The 21,058-nt window shown below is 34.7% G+C and overlaps 1 protein-coding gene and 1 pseudogene across 2 annotated transcripts in view; both read right to left on the bottom strand.

The window, feature by feature from the left end:
- Hs2st1 (heparan sulfate 2-O-sulfotransferase 1) overlaps window positions 1-21,058 on the bottom strand; it is a 175,568-nt gene that overhangs the window by 22,163 nt on the left and 132,347 nt on the right. For both annotated transcript variants that reach the window (XM_071618011.1, XM_027935256.3), the window contains exons 3-4: window positions 15,842-15,927; window positions 2,218-2,356 (exon numbers count right to left, since the gene is read on the bottom strand). In XM_071618011.1, coding sequence (XP_071474112.1) covers window positions 2,218-2,356; window positions 15,842-15,927 — 225 coding nt within the window. The remainder of the gene's footprint in view (window positions 1-2,217; window positions 2,357-15,841; window positions 15,928-21,058) is intronic.
- LOC114092669 (prefoldin subunit 4 pseudogene) lies at window positions 14,526-14,927 on the bottom strand (annotated as a pseudogene).

Here is a 21,058-nt window from a genome sequence, read left to right as displayed (position 1 = left end):
TGTGGCTCAGCGGTAGAGCACTCGCCTAGCATGGGTGAGGCCCTGGGTTCGATCCTCAACACCACATGATAATAAATAAATAGAAAAAAAAGTAGAGATGGCATGCTCTGGGAACTTTAAAAGGGATGACTAATTCTGCTTGAGTACAATAGAAAAGACTATGGAAGAGGAAATGTTAAGAAATCTGAAAGGTAAACAGAGTTTTCAGAGTGAATAAAAGGCATATTAAATAAGGAATAACATGTGCAAAGAATATGAATTGATAATAAATTTGGAGGATGGTGACATTTCATATTGTTGAAGCAGTTGGCTGGGCGCCTGGTGGAAAATTAAGACAGGAGAGGTAGGTCTCAGATCCTATCAGATTATGTTTCCTATGCCTTAGGTAATTCTGTGAGCAATGAGATCCCAATAAAGGTATTCTGCTAGAAAAGGGAAAAATTAGTATAGTTCTTAGAAATATAAATCTGGTGATATTCTAGAGGATGCACTGAAATGGAAGACAATACAAATCTGAACCTGATACAAACTTTGTCCACCCATTATTCTCTTCTTGTCTGAATAGCTGCTTTAGCAAAATACTAATCCTGATGATTACAAGTAAATATAAATTGCCATCATTAAGACTAAGAGAACCAAACTATATATGAAAACTCATCTTATTAATCAATAATTATAATGGTCTTAATGGTCTCCTAGTTTTCCCCCCACCCTAGGGCTGGACAAGGACCTCACACATTCACACATGCAAATTTCCAGCTGATTGGCTCCTCTGCGGTGAGGCTGATTCGGCTGTTTCCCCGCCCATTCAGACCATGGAGCTGCTCGCTGGGGGACTTTTGGCTCCGCCCACGCGACCCAGCCAATCGGACTGAAGAGCGGAAAGACGCTGGTTGAGGTGCTCCTTGGAAGGCCAGAGGTGGTGGTTGGACTCTCGGGGAATTCCTGGAGAGCTCCTGGGGTGCAGTGTGCATTCTAAAAATAAAGTTTGTTCCTGCTTGATAAGTGGCTCCTGAATTATGCCCAGCCAGACTGCGGCATTTAAATAACAGATCTGGGGCTGCGGATGTGGCTAAAGCAGTAACGCGCTCGCCTGGCATGCGTGCGGCCCAGGTTCAATCCTCAGCACCACATACAAACAAAGATGTTGTATCCGCCAAAAACTAAAAAAAATAAATATTAAAAAATTCTCTCTCTCTGTCTCTCACCTCTCTCTAAAAATAAATAAATAAATAAATAAATACATAAATAACAGATCTGTTTGTTTACTTTCACCTTTGCTTTTCATTATATTTCATAATTCTGTTCAGGATAATGTAAATTGTTCAGAAAATTCCTTTCTTTTAGTGCCTGCTGGAATGTTACATAATTTTTTCTTTAGCCATCATTGCCAGAATTCCTATCTTCATCCCAGTGCCGGTGAAGACAAAGATAAAACCAAACTACAGCTTCTGCAGTAGCTATCACAACAAACTGTATAAACTGATGCATCAATGAATAATGTAACTCAACAAGTGATGCTCAATCAAAAAGTCGATTTGCTTTGGGAGGAAATGGACATATTAATGAATTCCTCTGCTTTGAACTGCTTGCAGAACTTGCCTGGACTATGTATCACTTGCATGCACTGTGAACTATCTGTTGGTGCAGTGACTTGTGGTAGTGCAGGGGTATTTTTGCTGATGATGTCATCAGTGGTACAATTATTCCAAAAGGAGCCGTCAATTGCCTTGGTGTCCTGGCATTTTGTATCCTCCCCATTGGCTGGGTCACGTGGCGGAGCCAAAAGAGTCCCCCAATGAGCAGCTCCGTGGTCTGAAAGGGCGGGGAAACAGCCCAATGAGCCTCACCGCAGAGGAGCCAATCAGCTGGAAGTTTGCTGGGGCCGCTTCAGCTGCGGCTCTCAACAGTATTCTAACATTGAGCTACATCCCAGCCCTGGAAAATTATTAAAAGGACTATAATAAAGTGGATATTCAGTACTAGGCCAAGAAAAATATTTTTTTTAAATCACAAGAAATTATGCATATTTCAAGATATTAGCTACATACATACTTTTACTTCTGCTGCTATATACTTTGGAGTTCCTTTCAAAATTTCCACAGTAGCAAACAGTACATTTATTATCAGGAACAACAAAAAATTTAAAAACAGCATCAGCCATTGCATTTAATAAACAATTATCTGTATGATAATGTCTTAAAAACTAAGTATTACCTTTTTGTCTCCTTGTTTTCGTCTCCTTAATCCCGGTCTATAATCATCTCCAAATCTCAGAAAGTAATAATAAGAAACTAGCCTCTCAATAGGATCCCTTATGACATTAATATAAATTGGCTTCTTCTTCACACCAAATCTGAAATAGAACAAAAGTACAAGTGCTGAAATCAGCATTTTATTCTCTTTAATAAAGTCCAGAAATTATGTTGTATTCTTAAGTACTGACCTATATGAAAAGAAGAAAAGAAATGAATTTAAGTAAAATAGAATACATAAAGACTGGGAAATATTTCATCATTATTTATGTCATAATAAAGTAAATGAGAAATAAAAAATTAAAAAATCATGGGGCAACAACTAGGCCTTCCTCCCCAAGAGAGTTGGCGTGTAGAATCCTAGGTAAAACACTCAGGTGTGTCTTGCCAAGCCACCCACCACTGAGGAAGTAGTCAAGTATCCAGCTCTGAGTAGCTCAGCAGGCAAAGGAATCTGAAGAGCAGCTGGGCAGCCTGTTCACAGAACCTCGGCACACTGACTCTAGAAGCAGACCCCAGAGACCTTGTGAGGTGACCTGATTAGTACCTCTTCTGGCCCACTGGTGTGGCCTGGCTTCCAAGTAGCTCTCAGACACTGACAGGCACCCTACCTCACTACTGGATCCACTGTGTCACAACCACTTGGGTATACTATAGCACCCCCACCCTCCCAGAGCCCTTGGGAACTGATGAGTAGCATGCCTCTGCTGCCACACCAGTTGTGCCTCACCTGCCCAGGCCTGGCAGGGTGGTTCCCCTCATGCAACCCTTGGAAACTGACAGGTGTCCTGTATCTGTAGCTAAGTGCATTACACCCAGAACTGGCAGCAAACCTACCATATCTATGAAAGCTGCATCCCAGCTAATAGTACAGTTCTATATCTCTGTAGCCTAGGCCACTGAGGTACACACAGACATCACCAATGTTGATTATAACTGAATCAGAAACACAGACACTACACTAAAGCAGCCAAAGCCAACACAGCCTATCAAACCAACACCCTAGGACACATTACCAGGAGAAAGTTTGTTACAATGAAAGCCACCCTATAAAAGTGGTAAAGGCAAATGATTGCCAATGGATAAGTTATCAACTTAGGGATACAAGAAGCCTAAACTAAACTCTTTAGCAACAAACCCAAAGAGAAGGAAACTGAAGAATTGCCTGACCAGGAATTTAAAAAAAAAAAAAAATTAAAGAAAGCCTGGGATGGGACTGACATGACTCCATTAAGTGAGTAACTTTTTGCTTTTGGGGAGTCCCAGAAAAGAATACAGAAGGGGAAAGGCAAAGAAAATCTATTCAATGAACTCCTAAAAACTTTCGAAATCTTGGGGAAGATATTAACATCCAGGTCCAGAAAGATCAAAAGACCCTGAAAAGTTCAATCAATAAAAATGTTCTCTAAGGCATATTATAGTTAAACTGTTGGAAGCATAAGACAAAGAGAAAACTCTAAAAACAACAAAAGTGTCAAGTCTCATAGAAGGGAATCCCCATGAAACTAATAGCAGACTTCTCAACAGAAATCTGAAGGTCCAAGAGAAAATGGACGAAATTTCAAATGGATGAAGTATTCAAATTCCTGTAAGGAAAACAAACAAAACCAAACCTGCCAACCAAGAATACTCTGACCAGAAAAGCTATCATTCAGAAATTTAGAAGAAATAAAATGTTTCTAAAACAAGCAAAAACAGGAAATTCATCATCACTAGACCTGAAATATTTAAGAGAGTCCTACCTTAGAAGCAAAAGGATGATAACTACTATCATAAAAACATGAGAAAATACAAAAATTACTAAAAGAACAGATAAATAAAAGAAAATCAAAACTCATCACCACAGAAAATCACCAAACATGAAGGATGAACAAAAGAGGAAGAGGGAGAAAGGAACAAAGAACATTTACAACCAGGAAAAAAAAAAAAGCAAATGATAGGAGTATGTTTGTACTAATCAGTAATAACCTTGAATGGCAATGGGTTGAATTCTCCAGTTAAAAAAATAGAGCCTAACTGAATGGATAATAAAACTAGATGTAGTGATATGCTCACTTCACCAGTGAAGATACTCATAGGCTGAAACTGAAAGGATGGAAAAAAAATTACACACTGCAAATGGAAACCAAAAATGCACAGAATAACTGTACATTTTAAGTAAAAAACTGTAAAAAGGGGCAAAACAGGTCATGATATAATGGTAAAGGGATACATTCAACAAGAGGAAATTAACAAATGTAAATATATATGTACTTAACACTGGAACACCCAATTATATAAAACAAACATTATTAAATCTAAAAGGAGACGAGATCGGGCGCGTTCGAGAGAGACTCTAATACAGTAATAACTAGAGATTTCAACAACTTACTTTGATCTTTGATCAATGGTTAGATCATTAAACAAACCAACAAAAACCCCACTGGAGTTAAACTGTATTACATACCAAATAGACCTACCAGACATTTACAGAATATTTAACACAATGTAGAATTTTTATTCTTCTCATTAGTACAACATGGAGCATTCTCCAGGTAGACCATAATTAGGACATAACTGCAACAAAATTTTTAGGAAATTGAAATTAGAGAATGTTCCTTCTCGAATCATAATGGAATAAAACTAGAAATCAATAAGAGAAATTTAGAATTGTACAAATACATACAAATTTAACAACTGTTCCATTCCAAAAATTTGTGCAATTCTAAAATTTCTCATATTGATTTCTCGTTTTATTTTAGTTCACCTTCTTCCCTCTTTTATTGGAGATCAAACTGAAGAGGGCTTTACCACTGAGCAACACTCCCAGACCTTAATATTTTTTGAGATGGGGTCTCTGGGTCTTGCTAAGTTGCTGAGGCTGGCTTTCAATTTGTCATCCTCCTGCTTCAGACTCCAAATCACTGGAATTACAAGCTTGTGTGGCCATGCCCAGCTTAAGCAATGTTTTCTTGAATAATCAATGGGTCAATAAAGAAATCAAGATGGAGAATGAAAACAACATATTCCAAAAGTCATGGAATATAGCAAAAACACTACTAAGGGAAATACACAGCAACAATTGCCTATGATAACAAACAAGTAAAAAAAGATTACAAATAGCCTAATGATACAATATTGTGTTGTATCATTAGGCTAACTAGAAAAGCAAGGAAAAAAAAAAAAAAAAACCAAACTAGCAGAGAGAAATAACAAAGATCTAAGCAGAAATAGACAAAATAGAAACCAAAATAAAAGAAAAAATAAAACGAAACCCTAAAACTAAAGATCAATGAAACAAAGAAGTGTTGTTTTTTTGTTTTTTGTTTTTAAAAGTTAACTGACAAAACCTAATCAAAGGGGGAGGGGAAGGAGAAAGAGAGAGAAGACCCAAGTAAATAAAATCAGAAATGAAAAAGGATATCTGCTATCACAGAAATACAAAGATTCATTAGGAACAACTATATATGCCAACAAACTGGAAACCCTAGCAGAAATGGATGAGTCAATGAAGAAACCTAGAGAGAAAATGAAAACAAAACATATCAAGCTATGGGATACAGCAAAATTAGTACTGAGGGAAGTTCACAGGGAAGAAAACATAAAGGAAATGAATAAAGTCCTAGACACAAAAATCTACAAAATTGAAACATGAGGATACAGAAAACTTGAACAGACCAATGACAAATTGAACCAATAACAAAGAAAAGAAAAGCCAAATACTATATGAATTTATTGCTGAATTAATTTGACCAAACCTTTAAAAAACAATTAATCCAAATCTTCTTAAATAATTACAAAGAATGGAAAGGGAGGAAACTCGACCAAACTCATTCTACAAAGCTGACATTAGCCTGCTACTAAAATCTGACAGGAACACAACACACAAAAAGCAACTATAGACCAATGTTCCTGATGAGGATAGGTGCAAAAATCCTTAACAAAACCCTTGCAAATCAAACTCAACAACACATTAAAAAGACCAAACACTTCTGGGAGCAGTAGTACAAGTCTATAATCTCAGCAACCTGGGAGGCTGAGGCAACAGTTGTTTCAAGGTTAGCTTGAACAACTTAGTGAAGTACTGTGTCAAAGTAAAAAATAAAAAGGGTTGAGACTGGAGCTCAGTGGTAAAGCGGCCCTAGTTTCAAACCTCAGTACAAAACAAACAAACTATATACCATGAACATAGTTTCATTCTAGGAATACAAGGAAGATTCCATATATGTAAATAAATAAAAATAATAGAGAGAATAAATAGAGTCACGGATTAAAAACCATGTGATCATCTCAATAGATGCAGAACGGGCATTGCTAACATTGAACATTCTTTCATAATAAAAACTCAACAAGTTATATGAGAAGGAAAATACCTCAACAAAAATGAAACTGTTTAGCCAATATTATAATACATAGAAAAAGTTGAAACTGATTCTTCTAAAATTAGGAACAAACAAGGATGTCCACCTTCACCACTGTTATTCAATATAGTGCTGCAAGTCTTAGCCAGAGTAATAAGGCAAGAGAAAGAAATAGAGGGCATTAAAATAGGAAAGGAGGTAAAAATATCACTGTTTTCAGATGATATGATGTATAACATAGAAAAATCTAAAAGGACTCCACCAAGAAATGTTAGAAATGGTAAATTCAGTAAGGTTGCAGGATATAAAATCAACACACAAAAATCAGTAACTCTGTTATATACCAATAATGAAATTGCTGAGAAAATGTCAAGAAAGAAATCTTAGTCATAAAATCTATAAAAACAAATCCTAATAATAAAATTTACCAAAGAAACAAATGAGCTCTATAATGAAAATTATAAAACACTGATGAAAGAAATTGAAGAGGAGATATAAAAATAGAAAGCTATCACAAGTTTATGCATTGGAAGAATTAATATTACTAAAATGTCCATACTATCTAAAGGGATCTACAGACTCAATGCAATTCCTATCAAAATATCAATGACATTCTTCACAGAAGGAAAAACCCTCCTAAGATTTGTATGAGACCTACAGAAGACCTCAAATGCCAAGGCAATACTGAATAAAAAGAACAAATCAGAATGCTATAGTAACACAAACAGAATGGTACTAGAATAAAAAATGATACTCAGACCAATAGAACAGAAAGGAGAACTCAGAAATAAATCCATAAATTTATAGCCAACTCATTTTGGACAAAGTCAGCAAGAATTAGAGAAAGGAAAGTCTCTTCAATAAATGATGTGGAGAAAACTGGTCATCCATATAAGGAAGAAAAAAAACTAGATTCCTCTTTCTCACCATCTACAAAAATCAACTTGAAATATACAGAATACTGAAAAGTTAAGACCTGAAATTATGAAACTACCAGAAGAAAACAGAAGAAATGGAGCACTGGTCTGGGCAAGGATGTTCTGAATATGATACAAACAACAAAAAAAGCAAAACTAACAAGTTACATTAAATTAAAAAGCTTCTGCACAATAAAGAAAATCATCAATAGACTGATAAGACAACCTACAGAGAGGAAAAAATATTTTCAAACTAAATCTAGAATACATAAGAACTCAAGTCAACAGCAAGGGAAAAAACATCCTATTAGAAAATGGGCAAATGACTTGAATAGATATTTCTCTAAAGAGGATATATAAATGGCCAACACACCTGAGAAAAAATACTCACCACCACGAATAAATGCAAATCAAAACCGTAATGAGATATCATCTCACCCCATTAGAATGGCTTTATAAAACGACAAAAAAGGAAGTTATACTCCATCTCTGTATGATATGTCAAAATACATTCTACTATTATGTACAACTAAAAATGAATAAATTTTTAAAATGCTTAAAAAAGAAAAAAAAAAAAAAAACAAATGCTGATGAGGATGTGGAGAAAAGGGAACTTGTATGATGTTGATGGGATTAAAAGTGAATACAGTCATTATGAAAAACAGCATAGAGCATAGAGCTCCCTTGAAAAATTAGAAACACAACTATCATATGATCCAGCAATCCAACTACTGGGTATATATATATCCAAAGTAAATGAAATAAGTATGTTGAAGAAATATCTGTGCTGATATGTTTATTGCAACATTATTCACAACAGTCAAGATATGGAATCAACCTAGGTATCCATATTAATGGATAAAGAAAATACAGCATGTGCACACACGTGTGTGTGTGTGTGTGTACGCATGCATAAACAGGAATATTATTCAGTCATGCCAAAATAAAAATTCTGTTATTTGTAGCAACATGAATGGAACTAGAGGACAATCAGGCACCGAAAGAAAAATACTGCTTGCTCTCACTTATATGTGAATCTCCAAAACAGAACAGTGATTACTAGAATGTAGGAAGGGTGTTGAAGGAGTAGGAGATGAAGAGAGGTTGGTTAACAGGTACAGGAGTTGGAGAGCATGAACAACTTCTAACAGAATAGGATAACATTGGTTGACAACAATTAATCGAATATTTCAAAAGAGCTAGTCAAGAGGATTTAGTGTTCTCATTCCCAACAAATGATAAATATCTGAGGTGACCTGCCAATTATTCTGATCTAATCATTAGACACTGCATACATGTATTAAATATCAGAGTATACCCCATAACTATATATAATTACTATGTCAATTAAAAATAAATATATATTTAAAATTATGGCTGAATGTGGGAAGCCACCCGTGAATTACTTGAGAGTCTTCTCTTGGTATGCTAGCCAAGGAGATTTTAGGTTTAACTTTGGGAACTATCTGTAGCTCTCCACAAAAATAGATTGTCCAATGCACATGACCTTTATCTCTGCTCTACTAGGAAGATCCCTCATAGTAGCTCCAGAGATTGGAACTGGACAGCCCACCTTTAACCTTTCTTGGTGAAGAACATTCTATGGAAGGCCTTTGATGTCCCCCAATATAAATAAAGCAGGCATGGGCTCCATCTTGCCATTAGTATAGAAACTCGATCTGTATGATTGGCTTGCCCGCCCCTGCTTTTGAAATATTTTCTGTGTTCTGTGGTTTTATTCTCATTCTATTTTTCCTAGCTTTTATTACTCAGCTAGCCCATTCCACTGAGGGGAACCCCATTCCCAATGCCTGCATGGGACATGGGCGAGAGCTAAAGTAAAGGAATAATGAATGAAAAATAATTTTAAACTTTACTGGCAAGAATTATATGGGAAGTGTTAATTCCATAGCCTTCTGGAGTTCCTAGTTCAAGTAAACAATCCCTTTCAAATTAGCACATACCTACACAGCAATGAGTTGTCATTTCTGGCTCACTAAACAAGGTAACCATTCTACGTAACTACAGTATTAGTCCACTCAATGGTGACCATTTGAAGCTACTTTCCACTTTTGCTGATTTTAAAGACATAATAGAAGCGGAAGACATTAAATTTTCAGCATTAGTTCCTTAGAGAATGAGAGAGTTAATGGACCACAGATGATTTTTACTATAGCAACACCTGCAGACCCTTGAATTGTCTAACTGGCTCCTTGTCCTAATATCCTGCTTTGTCCCAGTCTTGAAATGTCTTGACTCTTCCCTTTCCTTTATTCTTCATTTAATAGTTACCAAGTCCTTTTGATTTGTCCTTTCTCACAGGTTTGACCAATCTTCATCATTCTTTCTTCACCACTTTCCTTTTCATTGGCCTTTTGCTTAGATGACTGAAATAATCTAGTTGGTTTTCTTGTATGCAGTCTCTTTCCCTTTCAATCAATCTACTTTCCATACCAATTCCCAACTGATGGTCTTAAAACACCATTTGCTAGATCACTCTTCTTAGGAATCTGAAACAATTCTGTTGATCAGATAACATCAAACCTAAACTCCTGGGGACTGGGGGTGGAGTCCAGTGGTAGAACAACTTGCCTCACATGTGGGAGACAGTGGGATTGATCCACCACCAACAATAACAAAAAACCTGACTAAACTCCTTTGGTTGGTTATCTTACATTTGTTTTGACATGTCTTAGTTACCACCTTATTGGTTCTTTTCTTCAACTTGGGTCTGCCTCTTCTACCTCCTCCCCTGTATCATTTATTCCTCCTCATGTGCCTTTGTTCATCCTGTCTTCCTTAACTAGAATGCCATTCTCATTCTTCCATTTTTTCTTCCTTTATATTAATTCACTCAAAAACCTTGTGTGTATCTAATATATGCCAAACTGTATTCTAGATACTAGGAAAATAGAAGTGTGGGTATTGTGTGCAGGAGGTAGGGGGAGACAAAACTCTTTGCCTTTTTGGAGCTAACATTCTACCTGGCGGAGAAAATAAACATATACATATGTGAATATATCTCAAATAGTAAAACACACTAAGGAGAAAAATGATGCAATGAAAGGGAATATGAGGGCAGGTAAGGGAGAATGCCATTCAAAATGGTGTGTTTTTAGGAAGGCATCATAGATTTATGTAATGAGGAGGGAGCCATGCAGATATCTGGGAGAAATTATCTAGGGAAGAAGGAAGAATGAAGGCTCTGAAGTTTCTCAGTGTCAGGCAGTTTGAGGAATAGTAAGATCAATCGGTTGCAAAATCAAAGAGGAACTAGTAACAAAGGATGAGAGTAAAGAGGCAGGAATGGAGGTAAAGTGAATGTATATTGTGTGGACCTTGTAGACCATTGTAAGCACAATTTTTATGGAGCCAGGGGAGGGCACTGGAAGATTTCAGCAGACAAATGTCTTGATATGACTTATTTTAAAAGGTTGAAGTTTAGTAGAGGAGTTATAAGAAAATCTTGTGACCTCTTTTCCTGATGACTGTAGCACTTAATGCTATCTGCTTTCATTGGATACCTCTGGTTCCTGGAGCTAGTGCCATCAGGAAATTTAACTCAGCTTGTCCTACTAGTGTTTCTCCTGCTCCTCTTTTCTCCCCAAATGGCATTAGAAATCACTTGAGGGTAGAGACTATCAATAATAAATAATAATTCTGCATTTGACTATCAAAAGAGATGAAGAAAAAAGCCCATAATCTTATCAGCTGGTTGGTTAAAGAACCTCATTCTTGCCATGTCAACATACATGGTATTTAAAAATGAGAATAATGCAGTAAGAGTTTATTTCTCAAATATTTAAAGAGGCAAACAGTACTGTTGCAGATAGGCAGCACTGTTACATTAGGTTATTAGACTAGTAGTTCCATGAGGGCAGAGTCTGTTTTCCTCTTGTTCATGGCTTTATCTAGTGCTCAGCACCACACTCAACACACAGGGGTTGAAGATTAATATAGATGGATCAAATAGATTGTTAGAGAATGTATCATTTATAAAAATCTTTCTGTGGGAGAGTGTACCCAGTAGTCAGGAGAGTAGGGAGGCATTGGAAATACATTCTTGTTACCTCAGCTGACAGAGCTGGGAGTTAGTAGGAAGATACAAGAAGGGAAGAATACAGAATAACTGTATAATGATTTCATTCTTAAAACTGTGGAATTCCTTGGGAATTCCTTCTATACTCTCTACTAGTCATTACCCCACTCTGAGCCATTCCTTGGGAACTACCTCTTCCTAGAACACAAATGCTTCCTTTTTCCCCTTTCTTCTTATCCCTGACATGTAGAGTAGATAGCAGTTCTTACTAGGCACCAGTGAAAAGGGGATATAGCACATCACAAAACTTTTCTTACTGTCTAGCAAATGGTGTTTGTGGGAACATTTTTAATGTATGAATTATGATTTTAATGAGATCATCAGTGAACTCATTCTGAAAATGGATAAGAATTATTTGTTATGAAATAGTTATATAGGCATGAAGGGATGTGGGCAAGGAATTATATAACACAAGGTGGGCATAATAAAAATGGCATTTGGAAAAAAAAATCTGGGTTCACAGCTCAGTTGGTTGGGAAACAAAGCTAACATGGTTTGTTGTTTTAAATCTTTTCCCAAGCAGGTAGTTTACATATGGGAAAAAATAAGTTCTCCAGTCACAATTTTCATCTTTAATCCTGACAATTAATTTGAACTGTGGAGGACTCAGGTGGAAGAAAAAAATATATATATATATTTATATATAATATACACATCTTTATCCAAGGAAAATAAACTATTTCACACTACTGGCCTGTTTAGAATGTTCTGCTTAGGAAAAGAAGAGTATATTTGGCAGATTCTGCATTTGGCTATCAAAAAAAAAAAAAAGCCCACAATCTTATCAGCAGGTTAGTTAAAAGATGGTTTAAGAACCTCATTCTTGCTATGTCAACATATGTGGTATTTAAAAGTGAGAAACTAAAACTAGGTTCATTTTTTCACAACTATGTTCTGTAGATGGCATAGCCAGAAGAGTGAACAGCAGCAGAAAGAATGAGTGCATACTCAGAACATTTGCAATGAACCTTATCTACTGGCCACGTCTGAAAGGGAGATGATGAAGCTGTAAGAGGGTTAAATAGCCTTTCGGAAGGACTATGATTTCAGATTTCTGCTTCACACCAGATTTAACATCTCTATTTATGCATCAATCTCACCAGGGACATTTATACCTTGTATTGTTCATATTTATTCTGGACTCTCTAAGCCCTAAAGGGTCACAGAAGCTTTTCAATTCTAATGGGAAGTTCCCATTGTCTTGTTTCAAAAAAAGTGAATGATTTATTGGTATTTGTTATTTATTTATCTATTTTAAAAAGGGCATTTAGTACATATTTATTAGAATGGCTCAAATTTAATAGATGCTACTGATAAATAAATAGCATGAATTTAAAAGGGAAAGGAAATCTAAAATTTTCACTGTTTATACTGAAATATTATGAACTAGTAAGTCTAGAAAAAAAGTGAGGTTTTCAATGACTCATTAGGATTAAGAATTGTAACTTAACTATATTTTCTACAGTGTAGGACATTTTGAAAATGTCCAACCTATATAGTTTTAAACTAGAAAATATCTAAATTTATGGCATTAATTTATTATATCTACATTATTTTTAAATTGTCCACTACTAAAAACAAAATAAAGGGAGCACTTAAGGGAAAAATGGGAAGGAAGAACTAGGAAATATGCTGAAAAAGAATAAGATTAAAATAAAAAGGAAGCAAGACAGGATAGGAATGCAAAATGTGAAAAAATATATATTTGTTATTATCCTAAAGTTCTGGGGGGAAAGAAACCTGGCTTACGGCTTGAGCAGACAGACATAACCTTGCAAACAGTATATAAAGCAACTGAAAAATACATGATTAAGTATTTCTTTCATCAAATTCATCACTTTCATCCGAAAGCAAATATTTTAATGGACTCCACAAAGTACTATGTCAGTCAAAAAAATGTCCTGAAGAATAAAGTATTTGATATATCAAGAACTATGTAATGTTTCTGAACAACCAACAATAAAAATTAAAAAAAAAATTAGAAGTGATGCTTCTTTCCTTTTCCTTATACATTCATGGAGTACATGGCTATTGAGCTAAAAGATAATCAAAAAGATATAGTTACATCTACAATAGTTCTTTACCATTAAAATACATTTCTCCCAGTTGATTTTGTTTAGATGTTTCAAATTTTGCAAAAGTCTATTAAAATTTTTCACAGTATTTTATAACATCAGAACCATTATTAAAATATTCAAACTTTTAAACATGCATGTCAGTATTTAATAAATAAGATTATTCCTTTCAAAAAGCTTTATACTTTTCAAATACAAGAACCTCAGCATATACTAGAGTTTTGTTCTGAGTACAAGACTTTGCCCAAAGCAAAAGCACTCAATACATAATTTTAATAATGAAAACCTGAAGTATTAGAAACCAAGCTGTGTGTGGAAAAAATAAATCATTTAGGTGAAAGGGTAACAAACATTCAATTCAAGGATAATGCAGCCCTGAGGGAAAATATGCATATGAATGAAGTTTATGAAATTGGTTCAATGCCTCTGCAAAGAAAAAATAATTAGTTTATTTTAAAGCTGCCTATAAAATGTTTTCAATATTGCAGTATGAATTATTTATAGAAAAATGTACATCTAACTTTAAAGTCACCATTTTATTGAAAGAGCTTGAGTACTATGGAAGAAATTAGAAACAGGAATATATCATTTATGCATGTACTATTTGGGTAAGTCCTTTTTAAAAATTATATAATTTTCAAGAAAGTTAAGACTTATTATTTATCTGAATCAGTAATATTTCATTCTGTTCAAATTTTAGGAGAGTGAGATATCATTTTCCTTTTAAATTTTATACAGAATGTCTTTTAAAGCTGACAAATACATGAAAGTGTATTACTTTATTTTTTAAAATAATATTCAAGTTTATTAAGTAGAGTCTTAAAATTATTATAAAATATTTAACTTTTACAAGCTTCAAGGTTTAGGTTGCTGCCAAATTTTGCCTATAACTGAACTTTCAAATCTGCTAACACCCATTGAATTGATTCCATTCTGGATTCTAAGGTGACAATTTCTTCTTGCAAATTTTTCTTTGCTTCCTCTAACACTTTCTGTATTTCTTCTAGAGAATAACTAATGATAACATCTCCAATTTGATAAGGTATCATTAAGCAGTTATTCATCTGCAAGCATGATGTCATCATGAGTATTTTTCAAATTTTGGAGCTGTTTCTTGTTTACTTCTATTTCTTCCTTTAGCTCTGTCATTCTACTTGTATTCCATGAAAATCTATCTTTTGTTGACCTTCCAAAGTGATACTGACATCCCCTGCAGCTGCCTTCTTCATGCTGTCCACCATCATGGGTAAAGGTGTATTCCTTTAAATTGTGATTACTAAATTAAAAAACTGAACAGGTCTAGGACTAAATAATAAAAAGATTGTTTGGGGGATTGGTGTTTCTGAAGTTAATGCAGAAGTAGTATTAGGGGAAACATTTGAATTTGAGGTCTTACTAGAATGGCACGATGTACACTATATAAAAAGTTGAAATGGATTCATGAGACTCATATGTTTAAACCATAACTTTTAACCCATTTTCTGATTAGTATTTATTGTAGCACAGACTCTAGAGGAGGCCACATAGTGCTTTAATACTGAAAGTAGGCCTGTAAGTTTTTGAACTTTTCTTAGAAGAATCATGATAGAAATAACCCTGACCTCATTCCTCCCAAAAATACGGGATATGAGACTTTGTCTCCAATCACATGTAAATTCAAAAATAAAAGAAACTCATTATTTTTTAAAAATGTATTTCTAATTCTCATAACTTTAAAGCTAAAACAAGGTAGTCAAGGCAAAGTATGAGAAGCAGAAACTCTGGGACATTAATAACAAAGTGAGTTTCTTTGCTTTCACAATTCTCAATGATGTGCTAAGTCATAATCTGATCAAGTGAAAACTTGAACTCTTCTAGAAAAGCATCATTCTCTTTGGACAAGAAACATATACAGAATAATAATGATGATAAATAACTTTAAAGATCATTACCTAAATTTAACTTGAATTTCTATAATTAACACGAGAATTGCCAATTTATGAGCACTAGAGGGCAGCAAAGCACTAGAAGGAATATTTTTAATCTTAAAGCGGCAAAGTTGTGAGTATATTCCTTTTGGGGGGAATCATACGCATAACAATTTAATAAATTTACTCCTTTTTAGGTTGCTAGAGTACATAGCATTCTTTGGTTTGTCATTTTAGGTACAACTTACTTGGCAAAATCCAAATAAGAAATGTGTCCATGATAAAACCCTGGTTTCATCTCTTTCCAGGAAGTTATATTCTTCACAAACCGTACCTAGAAAGGGAAAAGAGACTCATTAGTTAAGTAAAATTTATAGAAAGTGAAATTTGATGAAAGTAAATTTAAAACCAGTCACACCACTGTCAGAATTACAGGGCTGAAAACAGGTTTGGACTAAGCAAATTATACTGTAATCTCTAACAGTTCATCATAGAGAGTTCCTATGACCACACTCAGAAAAAAAAAAAAAAAAAAAAAAGATGATTCTGGAAACAAAACTGCACAATGCAACCATATATAACCCGGTATAGTGTATACATTTACATGGGATGAAAGGAGTATATTCAATCCTTACACACATATGGAAGCAAGCAAGCAACACTAGCAACACAAGAACATTCTATCTATCAAATAATCTGTTATTAAAAATAATTTTTTATTTGCAATTCGACAAGTAAGAAGTAATTCTTAAGCCAATGATTAAAGAAAATATGATGACTGAGATTTTAAGACTTAAGAGCAGGTATCACAACCTTGTTGATAAAAAGATTAGTAAAATGAGAGAGATAATATCGATCAAATAAAAAAAATTCAAAACATCTAAATATTTCTGAATTTACTAGAATTGAAAGTATGTAAAGATTAATATGAAAAATTGAGTAAGTGTAAATATATTAATATTTTTAAAGAATTGGATACCAGAATTTGATAAACGCAAATATCACCAGCTACCAAACAATGATATACAATTTCTCAAAGAAAAATGGCAGATTTTTGATAAGCAAATCTCTGTAATGATGAATACCAAATAGTTAAATAGATTTTTAAGACTAGATACGGTGCAGAGAACTGGGGTGGTGAGGCCCACCATTCCATACTACACTGAAGGCATCTGCAAGCTATGACAGCAGCCTCTAAAGCATAGGTCTGTCCATCACATAAGGGAAGTATTAATAACCTATATACTAATAAAAGAAATAATGAAGCTTTTAGAATGGAAATGAAGTAAGCCTTACTTACTATCTTCTCTATACACATACCCACCCTTGAAATAAAATCTGAAAATCAAATGTATATAAATTTAGGTTCCATTAGAAAATATATAATTTCATTTTAGAACATAATTTTTAATTAATTTTTTTTACTGAAACAAAAAGCCACAGAAATATGTGATTTGAAGTTCTCATGTTCTTTCCTATTCATTCTTCAAATAAGGAACCAAATAGAATGGAAATATCAAATGGCAAATGAAATTATTAGTTAATTAAATAATAATTAGTTAATCTAAAATTTGTATTTTTCAAAACAACTACACATTGAACATGAAAAGTGTTACCACTTAATGGTCAATTACTTCATATAAACTTTTGATTCTTTGAAAATGAGTTCCAGTATTTCAAACAAACATGGAAGGAAAACAGAGAAAGCAAAAAGAATAAGAAATTGGAGGTGGTGGTTAAAGAGAGCTTAAGACAAACTTAGCAACTCATCTCTGTTTCCCAGAAGCTGATTTAACATGGACATGGTGGTGTGGGAGGGAAATGAAAGGAGAAGTGAGATTGAAGTCTGAGAAAATGTTATTATATAAACCAAATCTTAGAGAAGACCATAGTACAAACTTGGAGTATACTGTGATGAAAGATTCTGGCAAAAATAAGAGATATAAACTTCAAGTATCCTTTTTCCTCCAAACCACCTAACATTAAATTAAACTTATGAGGATGACTGATACCTAATCCAATTTGTGTCCTTCAATTTGGGATGAATAGCCCAGGAAGCTGTGTAATACTTGGACTGGTATCAGGCATCTTGAGTTTGAATGTACAGTCAATCACTTGGGACTCTTTTTAAAATGCAGATTCTGATGCTGAAGTTTTAATGTAGAACATTCTTACTTCTAACAAGTCCCCAGGTGATGGCCACACATCTAGTTCAGGGGCAACATTGAGAACCAAGGCTTCAGCATGTGTGGGAGCTAGCTTTTGATTTTATTCATCATATGAGGCGTATTTTTGTTGTGCTTGCAAAGGAGGTCTGAGGTCTTTAGAAGCTTCCAAGCTAGGTTAACCTTATTATACTGTTTCAATAAAACTATACTAAAATTCAGCAGATGTTTATAATCTTATAAACCACCATGATACATAAAACAGAAAGGGGAGGACAGAAGCAGAGGGAATTCTGTGTAACTGGTCTCATCTTCTTAAATTCCCCCTCCTCCAGTGATGCCTGAAGCATACTGGGACCAAATACTCTAAGAAATATAGTTTAAACATTAATAAAATAAGAAAAAGTTCTGTGAAAGAAGTCTGTGCTTCCAGTTGGAGTGAGAGAAGAATTTACTAAAAGCACAGAATAGAACAAGTCATGAATCATCCAGTGTTATAACCAATCCCAAACTCTCATTTATAGAATCAGAATTTTAGAGGTGGAAGGGACCAAAAATATCCTGTTCTCTTTATAAAAAGGAAACTAAAAGCCCAAGAACTCTATACCTTAGATTATGTTCTAATCCAAAAAAGTGTCTTCAAAAAAAGTCTTCTTTTTTAAGTGTTAATTTAGTCACTTCTCTGTTTAATATAGTTCTCCAAGATTTTCTGTCTTCACTCTTTTACCTACATTTCCCTTTTCCTCACCCCAGTTCCAGTTCCTTCTCCATTTTCTGCCTCCTCACTTCCCCTGACCGCTTGCTTTGTCTTTCAGTTTGTGTTCCCCTGATGTTCATCTACAATGGGGACATTCTGCTAAGACCACAACACAAGCTCTGGAATACAGAGGGGTAAGAAGAGGAAATGGAGACTAAACTTGGTACTAATGAAGTGGAAGGCAAAATGGTAAAGTAGAGCAAAAAGTAATAGTATCAGGTGAAGTTTGAGGGATTGAAACAATGAAACCCTTTGGTTGAAGACAAGAAATGAAGCCATCATAGTTATTTTATTCAGAAAGAATTCTCAGTCTGACTGGAATAATCTACCAATAAGAATTTTTCAGCAGTAGTAGACACAGTACATAAAAAAAAAATGTTTTTGTGGCTAGCCTGGAGCAGATACCTAAACTCTGATTTTTGTCAGATTTTATAACCCGAGCAAAGTCAGGCTAGCAAGTAATCAAAAGATACCTTTAGGGAAAATACAAGCAATGGAGGTAGTGGTGTTATAACTTATTTGCTTGTCGAGTAAGATCTTGGCCAATACTATAAGAAAACACTATATCACTAACAACAAACAGTATCTAGACATACATTCTTAATAGGTTAAGCTCAACATTATGATTATCTGTAATCAAAAATGAAACTGCTTTCACTATATAAAAAGAGCAGGAATGTCATGTTGAATACTTGGATCAGATTCCAACTTTGCAATTACCATCTACTGAATGAATACTACTACTAATTTGAGTAATTACTATATCCTAAAATTCTACTAAGGCATTTACTTAAACATTACTTGCATGGCTGTGGATATTTTTATGAAACTAAACCAGAAAATAAGCTTTCCACACTAAAGGGAAAGCTAAGTAGTGGGTGGATAAAAATACAAGAAAAGTTCTACTGTAATGGATTATTGTCCAAAGTTGAGAGCAGTACTGCCCAACTTTCTTTCTTTTTTTTTCATGGAGGAAGTGGAAGTTTCTAAATCACATACATACTCCTATCAATTACAGTAGTTCAACTCTCTCAGTAAATACCATCATGATGTCATGCTTAGCTGAGAACTACTATCAAAATCTAAGTTGGTTTATCCAGAATCATTTAAATTGCATTTAACAAAACATTAATGGAGTATCTACTATGACTCAGGCATTATTCTAAGTACAAGAGATATATTGGTGAAGAAGACAAAGTTCTTGCCCTTAAAGAGGTTATATTTTTTAACATATATTTTATTTTAATTGTATATGGACACAATAACTTTACTTATTTTTATGTGGTGCTGAAGAACTGAAAAACCAGGGCTGGGGATGTGGCTCAAGTGATAGCGCGCTCGCCTGGCATGCATGCGGCCCAGGTTCGATCCTCAGCACCACATACAAACAAAGATGTTATGTCCGCCAAAAACTAAAATAAATAAATAAATAAATAAATATTAAAATTCTCTCTCTTAAAAAAAAAAGAACTGAAAAACCAGGACCTTATACATGCTAGGCAAGTGCTCTACCACTGAGCCACAACCCCAGTCCCTAAAGATCTTATTACAGAGAAAAAGCAAGTAGCAAGCAAACCAATACATAAGATAATTTTATAAGCTGACTTGTACTAGGAAAGGACAGGTGACATAGTACTCAGTAACATGGAAGATTTATTTAATATATAGGATGGCCAGGTAAACTTTTTCTAGGAGAATGGCACTGAATCTATCTGAAACCTTAAATGGATAATATAAAGGGAACTAAAGGAGAAGCCAGGAAAAGTATAATCTAAGAGAAAATAATAAGTGCAGAGGCCTTGAAAGTGGGAAAAGTCAATGAATCAAGAGGCTAATATGGTTAGTAGATAAGAGGTTGGAACAATGGACAAGGGCCAGATTTAATAGGGCCTCTTGGCCTAGGTAAGAAATTTGGATGATGGTGATTTTTTTTTTTTTTTTTTTTGGCACTAGGGATTGAATTCAGGGGCACTCAGCCACTGAGCCACATCCCCAGCCTTATTTTGTGTTTTGTTTAGAGACAGGGTCTCATTGAGTTGCTTAGCGCCTTGCCATTGCTGAAGTTGGCTTCGAACTCATGATCCTCCTGCCTCAGCCTCTTGAGGCACTGGGATTACAGGTGTGCGCCACCATGCCTGGCCAAGAAATTTGGATTTTGTAGGGAAACAGGTGCATGAATTTAAAGGCAAGTAAAGCTTTTTGGGAAAATTATAGTACATATCTCTTCATCTCTCCACTGAAAATCATGGTATACATCATTGCTATTTAAATTATTGTTTAATGACCAGCACCATCAGTTTTGGGAATCAAGTGGAAGCATTTACGAAATTCAGAATATCAGGCTCCATCTTGGCCATTCTGAATCAGAAACTGTATTTTAGCTAGTGATTAGCATACACATTATAGGTTGAGAACATTCTCTGAAAAGGATCTGCAACTTAGAGCAAACTATGGACACTAACTCAAATGACTAGAAATTAACTTGAAAATGAATTAAAGGAACATGTATGTATGTGTATGTTATTGTGTTGTTCTACAGAAAG

This window comes from Marmota flaviventris, chromosome 10 (genome assembly GCF_047511675.1).
Source record: "Marmota flaviventris isolate mMarFla1 chromosome 10, mMarFla1.hap1, whole genome shotgun sequence".
NCBI classification, from domain to species: domain Eukaryota; kingdom Metazoa; phylum Chordata; class Mammalia; order Rodentia; family Sciuridae; genus Marmota; species Marmota flaviventris.
Note: the sequence above shows the minus strand (reverse complement) of the source record. Positions and strands in the feature narration are given on the sequence as shown.